The sequence below is a fragment of the Austrofundulus limnaeus genome, unplaced genomic scaffold (genome assembly GCF_001266775.1).
Source record: "Austrofundulus limnaeus strain Quisiro unplaced genomic scaffold, Austrofundulus_limnaeus-1.0 Scaffold228, whole genome shotgun sequence".
Classification (NCBI taxonomy): domain Eukaryota; kingdom Metazoa; phylum Chordata; class Actinopteri; order Cyprinodontiformes; family Rivulidae; genus Austrofundulus; species Austrofundulus limnaeus.
In genome coordinates this window covers 580,097-597,525 of record NW_013952630.1, presented here as the reverse complement: position 1 = coordinate 597,525, position 17,429 = coordinate 580,097, and the positions used below count along the sequence as shown (strand labels likewise).

The window sequence follows — 17,429 nt, the reverse complement described above, 5'->3', positions numbered from 1 at the left end:
CACACACACACACACACACACACACACACACACACACACACACACACACACATCCACTAGTGATGCATGATGGGAGAAAGTGTCTTTGAACTGATTTAAGGCATCAGGAAATTCATCATGCTGTGTCCTTGCTGTGCAAAACAGACTGCACATATAAAATAATTACATTCTTACATCAACAATTCTTTTACTATTTTTTTTTCAGTTGGAGTCAGAACTCCTTTTTATTATTCAAGCAGAATTACATGTGGAGGAAATGTTTAACAAATAAATTAGGAGTAAAATAAAAAAGAATAAATGAGAACTTAAGGGGCAGTAATGAAAGACTTATAGGAAATATAAATAATCAACAACATATTAAACATTTTTGTGTATGTTTAAATATGTGCTACAACATTTAACTATTCGATTACAGTCAAATGTGTACTACTGAAATTATGTTGAGACATAATTTAAATGCAAACACACTATAAAAATATCCATCTAACTAAGTTTTATAATATTAAATCCTACGGAGCCCACAAGGGGACATGGAAGATTTTTTTTTTCTTTTGCGTTCCCACGCAATAGTATTGCGTTACCTCACAATACTTTTGTGTTACTTTGCAATTCCTTTTGCGTTCCCTCGCAAAAGTAGTTTATCACTGTTGTGCCTGCCGGTTTATTAGCAAACTCACATGTTCACCATTAGCAAGTTAGTCTACTGCTTTAATTCAGCTTCAGAAAGAATATATCACACAGCTACGCATGGAAGTATGTCATATGCCAATATTTTAACACAGTACAGCCACGCAACATCAATGTCAATTTCACAAACTTGTGGCGACACGTCCTGTTTTGGTAACCGGATATTTCAAAATAAAGTCTGATTTAATTCAGTTCGTATACAGAACAATCTTTTGCCTGGGAACGCAAAAGTATTGTGAGGTAACGCAAAAGGTATTGAGAGGTTACGCAAAGGTATTGCGTGGGAACGCAAAAGGAAAAAAAAATCCCCCATGTCCCCTCGCGAACTCCATAATATCCTACCAAAAAATGTTTTTGATATTGATTTGAGACTGATATAAAAGAGCAGAATGTTAGACTGTTAATCTTGTTGGCCTGGAATTTTCAACCATTGTCAGATTTTATCACTTAATTCAAGTCTGAATATTCTAAAATTACTTGACAATCTGCCAGTGGAATTAGACAATTGCACTTGGTAGAACTTCTTGAAATAAGGAAAAAAAAATCAGGCTAAAATTAATAAATGAACACATTATCCTATTGCCTAATATATCAGTCTCAAAACAAGATCAATAAAATGTTGTGGCTAACTATAAGATTAAAAAACTTGTTTAGATGGACAATGTTTGCAGTTCATGTTAATGCATGATTGTTTGTGACCCTGGGATGGACTGGTAACATGTTCAGGGTGCATCAACTCTCACCCAGAGGTCACTAGGGATACAGAGTTTTGTGATAATGACCCAGTATCCAGTTAATAAATGGTATATCATTTCTGTGCTCCAGGTCCTCTTTGCTGTCTTCGACTCTGTTCAAGGTTTTGTCATCATTACTGTCCACTGTGCCATGCGCCGAGAGGTGGGTTCAGTTTCCTTGTTTTTGCTACTATACTATGCCATGGTATCCGCTTGCTTTAAATGATTTTACTACTGCTTCACATGGTTCCCTCTGCTAGTCTTGTTCCCATCGCCAGGTGGGATTTATTCACCTTACTTTCCAGGTCAGTATGAGGCCACGACTCAACTCAAGCGGATCAGGCATGAGAGGGATTAGTATGGTTTTATGTCTTGTTGCGGTGCTTCTTACTCATAATGGAGCATGATAGTTTGCTATTGTCCAACTGATTCAAGTCTGGTTTAAGGAGCTTACTAAGATGATGTATGGAATAAGACGATAAGTCCCTAACTAATGTCCCCTGATGCCTATTTGCCACAGGCTTTGTCGTGCCCCCCGAGGACCTTGACTTTCCGTCTTAATATGCACATACATGTCTTCATGTCTCGTAAGAGAGGCATTAGCACAAAACAACACGCCCACATAAGCATTCTCACCAGTCATAATTAATATTTTTACAATGTCATCACATTTTAGTAACTGTAAATCTGCCTTCTGTTACAGATGTGCTACAACACACACAGGTTTGGCTCTCTCTAAGAGATCATTAGGTCATTGAATGCACTGCACACTGTAAGTGAATTTTAAAATGCTCTGACTGCTAAGCTGCAATAAATCAATATCACAAAGGCGGCAGGGATCAGACTACAGTAAATCCTGGAATTATTTATTGTAAATGTATGAAAATCCCCTGCAGGAGATGGAGCATAAACCCTTCATTGCTGCAGAGGGAAAAAAAATCTGTTCTGTATCAGAGGAAAGGAGGGATGGGGGAAAAGTAGGAAAAAAAAGATAATTATGAAGTATTACTGCACAAAGCTTGAGAGAAGAAGCTTGAATGAAGAGACTACAGCATGTGATAGTAAAAACAGTAAACTACAATATGGACAAAAATAACTGCAGTAATTTTAGTGTATGTTTTTTTGGCATGCAGCACATCTCTTGTGTAAGATGTTAGTGCAAAATGTAAGAACCAAAATAGCACTGATGACCTGTGGAGATTTGCAAAGGTAAAAGAAGGATTATGGACATAAGAGAGGCTTTAAGTTTATGTGTATTTTCCAGGCATATAGTTCAATCCTATTACACAATCAAGTATCTATGTTATCTTCAGTTGTTGTGAAAATGTTGTATATATCAAAACTAAACTTGACTTTGCATCATAGCCTATTTAAATGCCTTCAAGTTAGCATCTGTCTCTCTAAGAACTTCCTACCATTTCTGACACTCCCACTTCAGCACATTATCACAACAGTGGCTCTGTTAGGAGGGTGGTGGTGGTGGTGGTGGGGGGAGCTCAGCTGGGGACTAAATTCCAGGGAGGAGCTTTGTGTAAATAGGCAGTGCTTTGTACCAGCAAGCGTTTAAGTAGCTCCACATGGCTAATACAGGAGATTTGAGGATTTCTCAAACATGCATGAATGAGTCAAAGCAACACTTTGGGAATGTTTTTGATGAGGGAATGACATTATCACATGTCATAAAGCTCAAAAATGTTGATTTTGCATAATGCCAACCCTTTAAGAGGCAACCACAAAACAATTCAAGATGAGATGACGGCGAGTTAGTGTACATTGTGATGGAGGGATTTTGTTGTAGTGAATAGCAATAATGAAGGAAAAAAAATATGCAAACAGGGATTGGAGAGAAATACTGTGATTCATGGCTGAATCAGTAAATAAAAGCGATAGATGAGATAATTGGTAGGTAGGAGTAGTTAGGTGTAGATAGAATGAAAAGAAACTATACTCAGCTGTATTCAACACCAATACACACATACCCACACTTATGGGATGTTAGGATAGAGCAGGCAACAAATGCCACAGAGGATTAGTTTTAAACAGAAGTGACAGATAAAAAGAAATAATAAATAAATATATTTAGCCATGCAGTAATAATCGGGGATTCCGATCCATTCCACGTGTTGCAGTTGAACACACACAAATATGCATCAATAGGGAGATGGCTTGATGGGAATGAACCTCTTGTGTCACTCCTTATGCGAGCCTTTCATGTGTTCATCCTTGATAATCTGGGAATTGACAGCGGCAGCGCTGGGAAAAGAAGCTGCACCTCAGAAAAGTAAAATGGGGACAGATATCATCATAAAAAGTCTGATAGTGGGAAATAATCTTAGGGTTATCTTCATGGATCTGTTTTTTTTTAAGCTTTGAGAGTAGGCTGGTCTAAGTTTACTTCACTGTAGTATGTGGGAGGATAAAGAGAAAAACAAAACAAAACAATACAACACTAGGAAGGCCCAGGGGTTAGAACATCTTTATACTGTTCTGTTGATCTTAATTAGAGCCAATAACTTTACATGGCTCAGATGGGCCACTTTGAAGTGCTGATCTGCGCTTCCTACTATCTATTTGACAAAGGCTGCACTGTATTGGGCAAACAAGTAGTTGTGATATTATTGATGAATATTTAGACAAACATAGTTGTTTCACTATATCCACATTTTCTTCACTTCTCTTTTTTGTGGTATTCATAATATTTTTAGTAGTTTAACATCTCAAACACTACCATCTAAACTAGGTGTAGACACAATAGTGACATTGATACCACAATGAGATCACATTTATTGTGCACCTCTAAACACAGTTTCAGCATTCAACAACACATCTAAGCTTTCTGAGTATTACCCAAACCACAATGTCTATCAGCCTACTAGGGTGTCTCCAGCAATGTGGTTTGTTCACTGGAGGCTGGTCATATCCTTCCAGCTGTCCATCCATTTTCTTTACTTGCTTGTTCTTTCCAGTTTTCGGTGAGATGGAGTCTATCCCCATCAGTCACTGTACAAGGGAGAAGGGGATCTTTTCAGTCACTAAAGGCTGGATTGGACTTTGTGTTGCACGTCTTGTCCCCCCGCTGAGTGTCAAAAAGATGGACATCTATTTCCTCATTGAGTATAAATGGGCTGAAGAAGCGGCGGGACATAAATCATCATAATTCTTCCCTTTGCCCTCGCAAAGCTAATAAGTAGGAACACAACAATAATGATGGCTGGATATTGTTTTTTTTTTTTTTTTTCCCTTTTTTTTTTTTTTTTTGTCACTCAATGATCAGTGTTATGTTGGCTGAAGAGTCCATCTGGGAAATGTTTATTTTATTTATTTTTTTGTTAACCGCCGTGATTGGAAAAAAAAGAGTGAAAATCAGCTGCATATTCAGTATAACCAGCTGCTCTTTTAATGACAGGTTTCAGACAAAAAACAATTTAAAAAAAGGAAGGAAGATCTGCTCTGAGCCCAGGTCTGAAGCAGTCCAGCTCCTCAGTGCTGCACTGGACCGATACCATTGCTGGACCGCTATAGAGCTGGACTCAGAGCAGATCTTCCTGCTGGACCACCACTTGCTCTTCAGGAACAAACACAGCCACAAAGTTCTAACCAATCACACGCTCCGAGCCGCAATGTCTGCGTCTCACAGTTCTGACTGGGAGCAATGTACAAGACTGCTGTTACCTGGGGATAGCACCTGCGACACAAAGTTTAAACCAGTCTTAAGAGGGAGTTTATTGTGTGGGAGAATTTAGACTGAGACATGATTGGCTTGTTTGAATTTTGTGAGTATAGTTTGTTAAAGGCAACAACACTTCTAGCCTGGTTCTAAAATGAAGCCCTTGCACATCCAGTATCATGGCCCTTTGGTGAATTCCTTGTAGAAGATGCTGAGTCACACTTTGTTTGGTGCCTCACTCAAAACCAGTGACCCCCAATTTACACTACATGCGTCTCTGCTCCGCTGCAGCCCGACATCCGCAGCAAATACACCATTATAATCAATGAGAGTATTTACACTGGCTCTGCAGGGCGGCAGTGAGCGGACAGCAAGCCGCCAAAATTAGATCCAATCCTATTTTTGCCGGACACCGGAGCTGCTCCGGAATCTATCTGAAAAGATCACGTCGCACCAACTGAAAAAGGAATGAACACAACATCTGTATTTTCAAAATAAGACACCATAAGGTGGAATAATTTTGTCAAAATCCCAGCTATATTGAAAAAATAAATGGATATATTTTTACACAGATGTTGTCAGAATGTATTGTTCTGTTTGGGAAGGAGATGGCAACGTGTAGCATGAAGCATTGTGCACACACACAATTCACGTGGACTTTATTTTGAAATCAGAAGTTTCAAAAAGACGACAGTGATACAGTTTCAACTATAGATATCAAAACCTTTATATCAATGTTTTCAGCTGTTTGGAGATCATTTTTCACAGAATTAATAATTTTTTGCTCTGACTTTCACATTTATCACTGGATTCATTGTGCAATCTCTTTCATGCACACACTTCCTCCTCTGTGCTTTGCACCGGAGCGGAGCTGAGCGTAGCGGACACTGTATACTGTAAATTGGGTTGCAAACGAACAGCTGCGAACTGCGCACCGCAGCACAGCGGAGTCGCATGTAGTGTAAATGCGGGGTGAGAAACCTCAGCAGGAACAAACTGCCCTCCTTAACATCATAACTTCTGGGGTCCCTTAGGTCAATCAAACCCCAACCTTGATTAGGTGGCATTTCATGGAGGCGAATAACCACAATTCCAAGAAGGGTTCTACAGACACAGTATCGATGGGAAAATCCTTAGTGGTAGACCAATGACTAGCTGGAGGGATTATATCTCCCAGCTGGCCTGGAAGAGGTCTTTCCAGATGAGCATAGTGTGGTTTGTAAATCTATGTTTAAACTGTTGCTCCCACAACTTATTCTAGGATAAATGGCAAAAAAACAAAAACAAAAAAAGAATAGAATGTTGGATTAGACAGACATTTCACTATTAAACTGAGCTTTTTAAGGAAAATATGTTTTTTTCTGACTTTTCCCAAATTGCTTGAATTTAACTCTTACCCTAAACAAGTCCAAGATATTTTGAATAATTATTAAACCTAAAAGAAAAAAAGTTCACTATGTTCCAACATTTATTAAACTAGCTAAAGCCAAAGTACCTGCACTAACTTCTTTCCTTTGCATCATCTCCTCCTCTCCCTCATCAATCTCCCCCTTTTCCTCTGTTCCTCCATGCCTTTATCCTTTTTCTTCGGAATCTTCTACCCCCCCCACCTCCCGTTCCCTCACCCCCAGGTGCAAGATGCAGTTCGTTGTCGAATGGGGGGATGTAAAGACGACAGTGAAAACTCCCCTGACTCCTGCAAGAATGGACAGGTGCAGATCATGGTGAATAGCATTCCATTTCATCCCACATTCCAGTTAATTTGCCTCAGACTAACGGGCTGGCACTTCCTGCGGATGTAATAGAAAGAAGCACGATTACCATTAAGAAGGTGCTCAAATTCATACCTGCCTTATCTTCCCTCCCTCCTTTTAACCATGTTTACCTCAGTGGAAGTTTAACATTATTTATGCATTGTGCACTTTCATTCCTTAATTTCTAAAGACTAGTTTCTGTTTTATTGTTTTTTTCCCATTCAAGAATCCACTCTAAATTACCCACTTTCCAACCAGACTCTTCCTTCAAAGCCATATTTGAGTGATGCTTTATGCCTATAAAATGCCTACCACTTGACCATTTTTTTGCAATATGAATCTCAACGCTTTTAACATCATTATTTTACATTAGTAAAGGCATAAAAATAATTGCCCATTAACCCTAATCATGTATTTCCACCGTGGAGTGATCAGCACTTTTTGTGACTCTTGACCTAAACTTCTTTGTACCAGAAAGTGTTACCATAACGTTGTGTGTGTGTGAGAGAGAGTGTGTGTGTTCAAAATGTTAATAACGTGATAAATCACTGAGACTTGAATGCCTCACCAATGTCAGTACGGTCACACCACAACTACAAGCAGTCGTCTTTGTGTTTTCCTTTTTGTTTAACCACCGGAGAAGCTTTGGGTTTTTAAAAGCTTCTCTAGGGTTATCAAGATTAAAGTTTGAACCCACCAGTTTAATAAAGCCATATTGACACATTTTCTGTTTTCATTTCAAGTCTAGCTTAAAGTATTTACTGACTAATGTTCATGAGAAGAAAATTTTATTATAGGTTTTCCCCATTTTTTAAGTGTAGCTATGACTTTAAATGTGCCTTTACAGGCTTCCCATGCACAAAACTGCTGTGAAACACAATACCCTTGATGGCATTACATGTGATAATTTAATGGAGCCACCACCAGTTACATTAGCAACCAAATTACAGTGAACAAAATTCAGTCAGCTACTCTTGCAATATGCAGACACAATCTTATTTGCAAGTTAAACCCTTGACATTTAAAAAAGCTCATAAAGGTGTAAAACTGTCGCCAAAGCCTCTTGTTAAAAGTGAACTAAAGCCAGCTTTTGGAAGTCATTTGGTTAGCTAAACGCTGATTAACACACTGCTAAACAGAGCAGACACCATTCTTGCATTTGCAAGTTTTATTTTTTTTAATATGCATATATTTTTCCATCATCAGAAGTGTGCGAAAATGGACACCTGTGGACATCAGCACAGCTCTCGCCACAGCACACCCCTGTGTCTGTCGGGTTGTCGCCCGCTGCCGTCACCACCAGCATGCCAGCAGACATGCCAACAAGCCTGCTGCCACAGTCTACCTCGCAGCAACCGCAACTACGTGCTAAACCACAGCGAAGCAAACGAGCGCACCCCCTTACAGAACAATTCCCACAACCACGCTAACCACATCGGCAGCCGATCAGTATGTCAACTGTAGAAAAAAGCAAAGATTTTAGTAAATCGGAATAGCTAGATCTATATTAGCTATGAGGTCAAAGGTGCAATCTGTACAGTAAGGTTTTGTAACAAATTGCAACAAATAATTTAACTTTGCAGTTTAACATTTCCTGAGAACTTAGTAAACATAGCACATTTGCTATGTGTTTTAATATATTTTAAAGAAAGCAACAGAAAGTTAAGGTGTTTACTGAGGCTTCCTTTTTTCTGCTACATTCTGTGATAAATTTGTGTTGCAGAGTAATACTTAATTTCCCTGTAGTCAAAAATACTATGATATTACTGAAACATAACTGTAATTGCTTCAGTTAGTTATGATATGTTATAATATATGACAACTCTGACACATTGTGGTGAGCTAGATAAATATTTAAAACAAACAAAATGTAAAAACATAGGTGGGTATTGTTTATTATGTACTTCAAATATTAAAAACTATTGCAATAACTTAATTAGATTAGCTGAACTTAAGTGCTGTTTTCCCAAACTGCAGTCTCTTAACTAAATTAAGCTACTGTTATTTGATTTAGCACACTGATTTGATTTCATCACAATATCAAAAAGCATAAAATATTATAACTTCTTCAGTGTTGTACAATTCTTTTAAAACAAAAAACAAACATTTGTTTAATTGGTTTCACTTTTGCTACAAATTGCACCTTTAATAGCTGTGATTTTGTTTGTGTGTTGTTGCTAAATGTATTAATTCAGCCTCAATCTGAAGTATTGCATTCTGCACCAAGTTCACTGCAGTCTTATAGTATTTTCATTACGTGTAAGCCCTGGTTGATGTTGACGAATCAACCTTTTTTATGTGTTTTTTCTCAGTTTGGATAGAAGAAAAGTTTTGTTTCCCATCTGCATTCACTCGTTTAGTAAAGACCCATGAATGGAGTTGTTGGCGATTTGCAAACTAAGAGCTTTTCTGTTCCTGTGAGATGGTTCAATCGCAAACTCCTCAGTTTTTCTAGCTCCCTTTTTCCTCTTATCTGTTTTTTTTTCCTCCGCTGCTTGCCCAAACGCTCTAAAATCTGTAGTCTGTTATCCAAACAAAAGCTTTTGTGAGTGTATCCCTCAGAGTGCAGGAGGAGGCTCTGTGGTGAGGGAAGGGAAAAGCATGACGGAATAGCAATGAGCTTCACTTTCTACAAAGTAATAAATAAATTAAATAAATAAGTGGTTGCCATTAAAAAAATAAATAAACTTCCTGCAGCTACTGTATGCATAACCTCAAGGCAGTGATTTCTAAACTTTTATCATTCTGACCCACAAGGAAATAATAAATAAACATAGTTGTGTCTATTCTTACCTAATCATCGTATAATTTAAACAGTAGGCACAAGTTAAAAAAAGTGTGTATGTATTGTATTTGAAGATCCTCTGGTTGGCAGTGGGTGTGCAATAAATAAAACACCTGCATAAATCAATTTATATAGTTAAGCTAAGATATAACAAAGCTTTCATTCATCTGGTGCAGCAAATAACGGTTCTGATTCTCTGCAAATTGCTGTTGCCATGCTAAAGGGTCCAGTATACTTCCTCCAAAGCTGAACAGTCAATGCACAGTCAGATGGTTGTCTGACAACTGTTTTTGCACACACTCATCTTAGTGCTTAAGGCTCACCTCATAGGAAGCTCCTCCTGTTGTAGTATACGTCACTGCATGTGGATTCTTCTTGCTTGTGTTCCCGGAAAAAACCCCCGACTTATACCGTTATTTTCTCCACAAATCTGTCCCAGTTAAAGTGCCTCAGTTTTTGGCAGACAGATTCATCCATGCACAATGTCTTGTTTTATCTCCATCCAAGAGTTTTGCACCATTTGACTACCTTTATAAATGTCTGCTTTGGGGTATGTCATGACAAGATGGGCAGAAAACACGTTGAAAGGATGTTAAATAGACAAAAAGTCTTGCGAGTATGGTCGTAAAATCATTTATTAAATGGGCAGACATAAAACAGAAAACAATCAGAGAAGTCTGTCAGATGTGGCCGCCCGACTGAGGGCGGAAAAGAAATGTTATACCTTCATCTATCATCATGTGATAATGAACAGCCAATCACAACCTGCCTCATGTCCCTAACAGCCAATGACAAGCTCTAAATCCCAAGGTGACCATATCGGTACGTGAAAAGAGGCCATCTTGATGCTGTAGCTTCTGACGTCCGGAGCCACCGATTAAATAAACATTCATAAGATATTACGAGATACGAACAGTGGACAGTGTCAAGGTGATAGAAATAATTAGGCCACCACAGGGTACAACTGTCGAAGCAAGCAGTTGATTGCGCTTTCAGCATGAGCATGCATGCCCACGAACTTCTGACCAATTGAATATAATTTCTTATGCAGAGGAGGATGAAAAGTTCTCTCCTTGGGTTGTGACAAGAATGGGGGGACGACTTGAAGCTGTGAACAAAACAACACAATTTTTGTCATGCAACAGCAACAGTGAGAGCCGATCCTGGCAGTTTTGGAAGAAGCATGTGGAAGCCTTAAATGTGCATTCTAAACAAGAAGAAGCTCCATTCTCTCTGATGTGGCTGTGTGACAAGTCCTTGTTTTCTACTTTTATTACCCATTGACATCTAGGATGAAGGAGAGATTTATGACAGCTGAGTAAACAAACAAAGAATTAATTTGATAAATTTAACACTTAGATCTACATTACATGAACACATTTTGTGAGAACATCAATTTCAACCAAAAGAGGATTGCACGGTGGACGAGGTGAAGAAGTGACTGAGGCTGTGGGTCAAATGGAGCCAGGTGCAGAGACTTGTTTTAGCATGATAGTGTCAGAGGAAAAGAAAACTATACAGTGATATTTACATTCCCCTTGTCAGTGCTTTGGAAATGGGAGGGGCTCACCGCACCACTTGCTTCTCGCTGAGTAAAGTGGCTGGAAAGGGCAGTCGCTAAAGTCTACAAAAGTCTCCAATAGCAAAGCCGTTAAAAGTTGCTAGATTTGTGGCTAGTCACTTTTTTGGGAGTGTTGTGGAAATCTTTATTTTACCTAGACAGAAACACGAGACCCTAAAACAAAAAGTACTCTGTGAAATGGTCAATCAGGATTTATTGCAATCTGCAAGACACACATCATGTCACACAGGGTGATACAAAATGTGCGCACTGAGGCAGTGTCAAATGCACACATTTATACAGTATGTTATCCAAAAAGACAAAACTGGGCCAAGGAGAGAATGATGTTTGATCAAAAGCAACAAGAATGATTACTTCTAACAGATATTGTCCTGATCTTAAAACACTTTGTCCGAGAAAACCGAAGATAAAGAGTAAAATCATAAAACATGATGACATTTTAAAGGTAAGCAAAATAGGTCACTGACTCTTGGCCTGAGAAGAAGTGTAGGACTTAAAGGATAATTTATTTTTCCAAGACATGGGAAAAAAAAAACAAGTATTTAGAAGGGTCTGAAAAATCGCCAAATCTAGCGACAAAGTTGCTAACTTGGTAACAAAGCCAACATTGCATCTGTTTTAGTAAAAACAATAAAGAAAGTCAAATAAAACTTACGAAGGAGATTGGACAATTCTGTGCACTCGGGAGGCAACAAGGAGAACCGGCTCTGCTGACAGAGATCTTTTGAAGTATAATCAGACCTTCACACTGGAAAGGTGTTATGTCGTAAGGTCTTGCAAGCCCTCCACTGCAAAAAATGTCCATCTAACCAAGTTTTAAAATCTTATATCCAGCCAAAAAGTCTTTTTGATCTTGTTTTAAGATTGACTTACTAAACAAGAACTGATTGTGTAAGAATAATAATTTTGTTTTCAGAATGTGTAAGGGTGTATTCAGACCAGGAAAGTCATTTGGTCCGTTTGTTTGGTCCGGACCAAAAGTGGACTTTATTTTTTTTTCCTTTAGTGTGGTTTGCATTCACATTGTGCTTTTTTGCAAATGAACTATAAGTTGTAAACAAATCCATGAGGCTGATGATCATTGCTCCCATTGGACAAAAAAGGACGGGGGCGGGACTGAGCCACAGACCCAGAAAAAAAAAACAAGGAAGTCCTGCATGCTGCGGTTCTGATGCGCACATTTATGCTGATAGTGCAACTGCAATACAATTTAAAACATCAAAAGCAGCTAATTTAATGGTGGTTCTGTGATGTTATATTAATTTTGGAGCGACTTCACGTAAATGTGTCCCGCGACCCAAAGGAGATGAGGTGCTCTGCGTGTTCTGACCCACTTCATGCTGCCACAGAGCTGCTAACAGGAAACAACAAAACAGGTATGATTTCAGTTTATTTAGCTCAGCAACGGTGGCCTGTGAAGTCCAAAAAGGTGCATGTTTAATGCAGTTGGTTCGGTTAGAGTCCGGTCTGTATTCACACCAGAAGAGAACTGAAGCGAACCGCACCAGAGGTCGTTTGGAAGCGAACCGAGACCACCTCAAAAACCAGGTCTCAGTCCGATTGTTTGATTCACACCAGAGTTCACATGAGTTTATTCACACCTGCACAAAAAGTGTGGACCAACGCTGGAAACGAATTCTGGTTCATTTAAAGCGGAGCAAATGATCAGGTCTGAATACGACCTAAGATTATTTGTCTTGTTAGACTAAAAAATTGACTCAAATATAGTCAAAAATTTCTGCCAATGGAGTAAGAAAATTTTACTTGGTAAGATTCTTGAAATAAAAAAAATGAGTCAAATCAAATATTTCAAGAATCCTACCAAGTAAAATTTTCTTTGGCAGAAATTTTTGACTTAATTTGAGTCAAAATTTCAGGCTAACAAGACAAATAGTCTTACACATTCTGAAAACAAGATTATTATTCTTACACAATCAGTTCTTGTTTACCCTGCAAAAAATGTCCATCTTACCAAGTTTTAAAATCTTATATCCAGCCAAAAAGTCTTTTTGATCTTGTTTTGAGACTGATTTACTAACAAGAACTGATCGTGTAAGAATAATAATCTTGTTTTCAGAATGTGTAAGATTATTTGTCTTGTTAGTCTGAAAATTTGACTCAAATTAAGTCAATATAACTGCCAGTGGAAAAAGAAATTTTTACTTGGTAAGATTCTTGAAATACTTGATTTGACTCAGTTTTCTATTATTTCAGGAATCTTTCCAAGTAAAAAAGAAAAAAAATTGTATAGGTCTTCTGGACAGGTTCTTCTCTAATGAAACGTTTCGTCTCTCCTCCACGAGACTTCTTCAGTCTGAGAGTTTCAGGCAAAATTCAGGCTTTTAAGCACTGCCTCCATGTGACTGACACTCACATCACATGGCTATCTTTGACACCCAATTAACACCTATTGTTAACAGGGGGTGGAGTGATATTGGCAATAGCCGTACTGGAGGAGGACAAAGTATTTTTACTTACCAAATAAAATTTTCTTACTCCATTGGCAGCAAATTTTGACTTAATTTGAGTCAAATTTTCAAGCTAACAAGACAAATAATCTTACACATTCTGAAAACAATATTATTCTTACACAATCAGTTTTTGTTTAGTAAATCAGTCTCAAAACAAGATCAAAAAGACTTTTTGGCTGGATATAAGATTTTAAAACTTGGTTAGGTGGACAGTCTTTGCAATGTAATTGCCCTTATTGTTCATGGACTCGCTGTGGTGCAAACCACAAACATAGTTGTTATATTCTATCATTCAAGATGAAATTATATTGTTTCATTTGGTTGTTTTAGTCATAAAAAAGGCTGTAAACAAGCTTGTTCTAAAGCAAACAAAACTGAACATTCATAAAATGACCTAAGGCAACATTTCTTGCTGCAATATGCTGAGTTATAGGGCACTGCCATGGCAACAAACGTTCCTTTCTAAAATAAATTAAGTCGTAGCATTAAAGCATTTTAGATCCAGTGGTTTTTGGGATTCTTCTGTGGCTAATGCACTTGTTTTATTTTTCCCCTCACTTTACTATGCCTTGCTTTTTTTTTAGACGGATTTTGAGAAGGATGTGGACTTGGCTTGTCAAACAGGTGAGTCTTCCTACCTGACTGCTTACTTTCTCTGTCCTGTCTTCTTTTATTTGATCCGGTTTCCACCAAACACAAGTTTAGCATTGCATTGCATTCTTAGCCTGCTGGGAAGATGACAGGCATTGACGTGCTTCATCTCCACATGGTTGTGTTCAAATTACCATGCCTTATCAATCACACTGATTCTGCCCAATAAGTGTTCAGTGAGCATATGTTTGGATGAGACTGTGTTTAATTGTGCATGCTAATAACACTCAGCACGTTCAAACCTGTTACACTTGTTAGTCGACAATGGTCTTGTCCGGGTGCTTGGCTGTGTTACAGATGTACCACAGCCCAAGTGTGTGTGTTGTCTCACATATTAACACAGTCACTTTCCCCACCTCTACCCTTACAGAAAGAGGACACCCATGTAAGTTTTGCGCCCAGCTAACCTACTCAACACTGCTTGATCCATCGTAGAAATCATTCATTCTTGTAGAAGAATCCGGAGTTGAGGCTAAATTGAAATGTTCTCCATTTGTTGTATTTGTTTTACGGTAAACATTTCTGCCAAGACATTCACACAAATCTGTAATGTTATAGAAACTATTTTTAAGCAAAATGAAACACTAAATGTACAACAACATAATAATTCAGAGCTTCTGAAGTTGAGTTCTGTGAAAAAAGATATGAACAGCCAATATCTTACCTGTTGTAGATAGCTCTTTAAAAGGAGTGAGCCAAGGTGGTAATAGGTAAAACATTGGCTGTTCATAACTTTTCTGTTTAGACATGTTCAAAAGAGTCTGAGTATTTTGTGTGTGTGTGTGTGTGTGTGTGTGTGTGTGTGTGTGTGTGTGTGTGTGTGTGTGTGNTGTGTGTGTGTGTGTGTGTGTGTGTGTGTGTGTGTGTGTGTGTGTGTGTATGTGTATTTGTAAAAGACTGACCACACTTGATCAAACTTGTCTGTAGCAGTTTTTTATACTAAAGTGGGCATTCATATTATGGGGTAGAAATAATGAACAAACTAAGCAGTGCCGGATTCCTCTATAAGTTCGCCTTCTAGTTCGCTATCTCTTTTCTGATGCAGTTGTTTTGTAATGCAGACATCCAATTGGTGTGATTTCATCAAATTTGTTTAATCTAGTTTGACTGACACATCAGATGTTTTTTTTTTTTAACTTGGCCAGTATTTTTGCTGGTATTTTTAACGACAGATCACATTCTCAGTTTTAATCATGTAGCCTGACATTTTGGTTGAACAAGTGCCATTTGAGCTGAAATGCTCTGTAGCACTGTTCATGTTATAGAATTGGATTTTGGTGTCTCAAAGTAAGTATTTCTATGCACTATATTTAATGCATTTGTGTCTATATCTTTATTAGCATGATGTTTAACATGAATGGGAACTTTATTTTATCATTTTTTGTTTGATTTGTTGCTTCAACTGATGTTTCTTATGACTGATGCTGTTTTACACATCTGGAACAGGCAGGTGTTCTATTAAAGGTGCCAGATACATTTGTGTGAAATCTGACTATGCTTCTTGATGATGGGTATTGATATCATGCATTTGTAGTTGCAGTGCTAACATTTTGTGCCACCTTGCAATCATTTTAATGCTACAAAGTAAGAATTGGGATTGTCCTTTAAAATTTTTAAACCACCTCAAGCCTGCACACAGTTCCAACAGTGGTAAGACAGCAGAGACCATTTTACAGTAGATTTTCTGGAAATGTATACCATCTGTTTGTCCTGCACATTTTGCATGGAAACTAACCCAGAGCAATTCCAACAACTGTACAACTTACATTTGCCTACAAACAAAACCACAACAAAAAAAGGTTGTCTTGAGTACTGTAAAGTGGAAAAGCTTTTATTTATTTATTTTTTGTCTTAATAAATTCAGATTTTTTTTGTTTTGTTTTTTAGATGCAATTTGACTCCCTGACTTTATCACCAGTGCAAACACATTTCAAACTGACAATTTGTGCCAATTCATTCACTTGAATTTATTTCTCTGTTATCACTTTTGAAAAGTCCTCTCTATTTATTAAATTTCAAATATCAGTTTTCTCCTGTAATCCCATGCCTGTGAACTCTTGATCGCTGCTACTCAATATTTCCCTCGCTTGTAATGTCACTGTTGAACTTTGTTCCTGTCTGTTCAACTTTTTGTACCCCCCCATCTCCCTTCAGTCATTTTCAAAGAGGTTAACACCTGTAACCCAGCTACCATCACTGGAACCCTGTCTCGAATTTCCCTGGATGATGAGGATGATCCCAAGCTTGCATCCCATCAGGAGGGGGGAGTAGGGGTCAACTTCAGCTCTCTCCCTGGTAACATCCCACCGCCAAACCTCATTGTACAGGTACAGGTAGCTCACCTTTCTCAGCTAATCTTTACTGACAAATTAGATTTCAATATGGTTGAATTTCTAAACTTTCCTGTCTCAGGGGAGACCGAAAAAAAAAAAAAACATGATTAAATGTAGTGCACTCCACTTGATTTGACTTTAAAGCAGCAGTGTACTTGTCTAAATTTATTTTTTTAATATCTCTAAACACAGTTGCGAAAACATTGCACTAAATCTTAAAAATGTCTTTATCAAAACAGAAGTACCGAAAAATGGCCCAAAATGCTCTAATAACTATTCCTAACCTGCTCTGCAATGTTGCCACAAAATGCACCAAAAACAACAAACAATGGGCCTCATGCAAGAACATGTTTGTATTCGTATCCTAAATTTCTCTTACTTTTGTTCGTACGAAGGGTTCGTACGAACATGTCATGTCAGATTCAACAAACTCTTCTATCTTCAGGAAAAGTGTGTAAATGAGCTGCGTAAATTCCACCTGTTCGTATCCAGCTGCTCGTGCACCCGAGAGGAGATTAGCATAATTACCACCCCAAAAACACCATTTAAGGCTAGTATGTTTCCTGTCTCAGATATCAGGAAGTGTTCATTCATGAGAATGACAGCGAAAACTAAAAATAAGAACTTTACGAGTTCAGAGATTGAAGTCCGTCTGTCAGAGATCCAGAAAATAAAATCTGTCATTTTTAGCAGCTCAGCTGTGGAATAAAAAGAGCTGCTAAAAGTATAAACAACTGTGTTAAATCATTTTCATTTATTCAGAAG

General features: G+C 38.1%; 1 protein-coding gene across 1 annotated transcript in view; it reads left to right on the top strand.

Annotated features, from left to right (window-relative positions):
* Window positions 1-17,429, top strand: part of adgrb2 (adhesion G protein-coupled receptor B2) — a gene marked incomplete at its 5' end in the record, with an annotated part of 154,419 nt that overhangs the window by 101,753 nt on the left and 35,237 nt on the right. Inside the window, 5 exon segments of the mRNA XM_014019734.1 lie at window positions 1,513-1,584; window positions 6,720-6,812; window positions 14,265-14,304; window positions 14,702-14,716; window positions 16,486-16,658. Of these exon segments, the coding sequence (XP_013875188.1) occupies window positions 1,513-1,584; window positions 6,720-6,812; window positions 14,265-14,304; window positions 14,702-14,716; window positions 16,486-16,658 (393 nt within the window).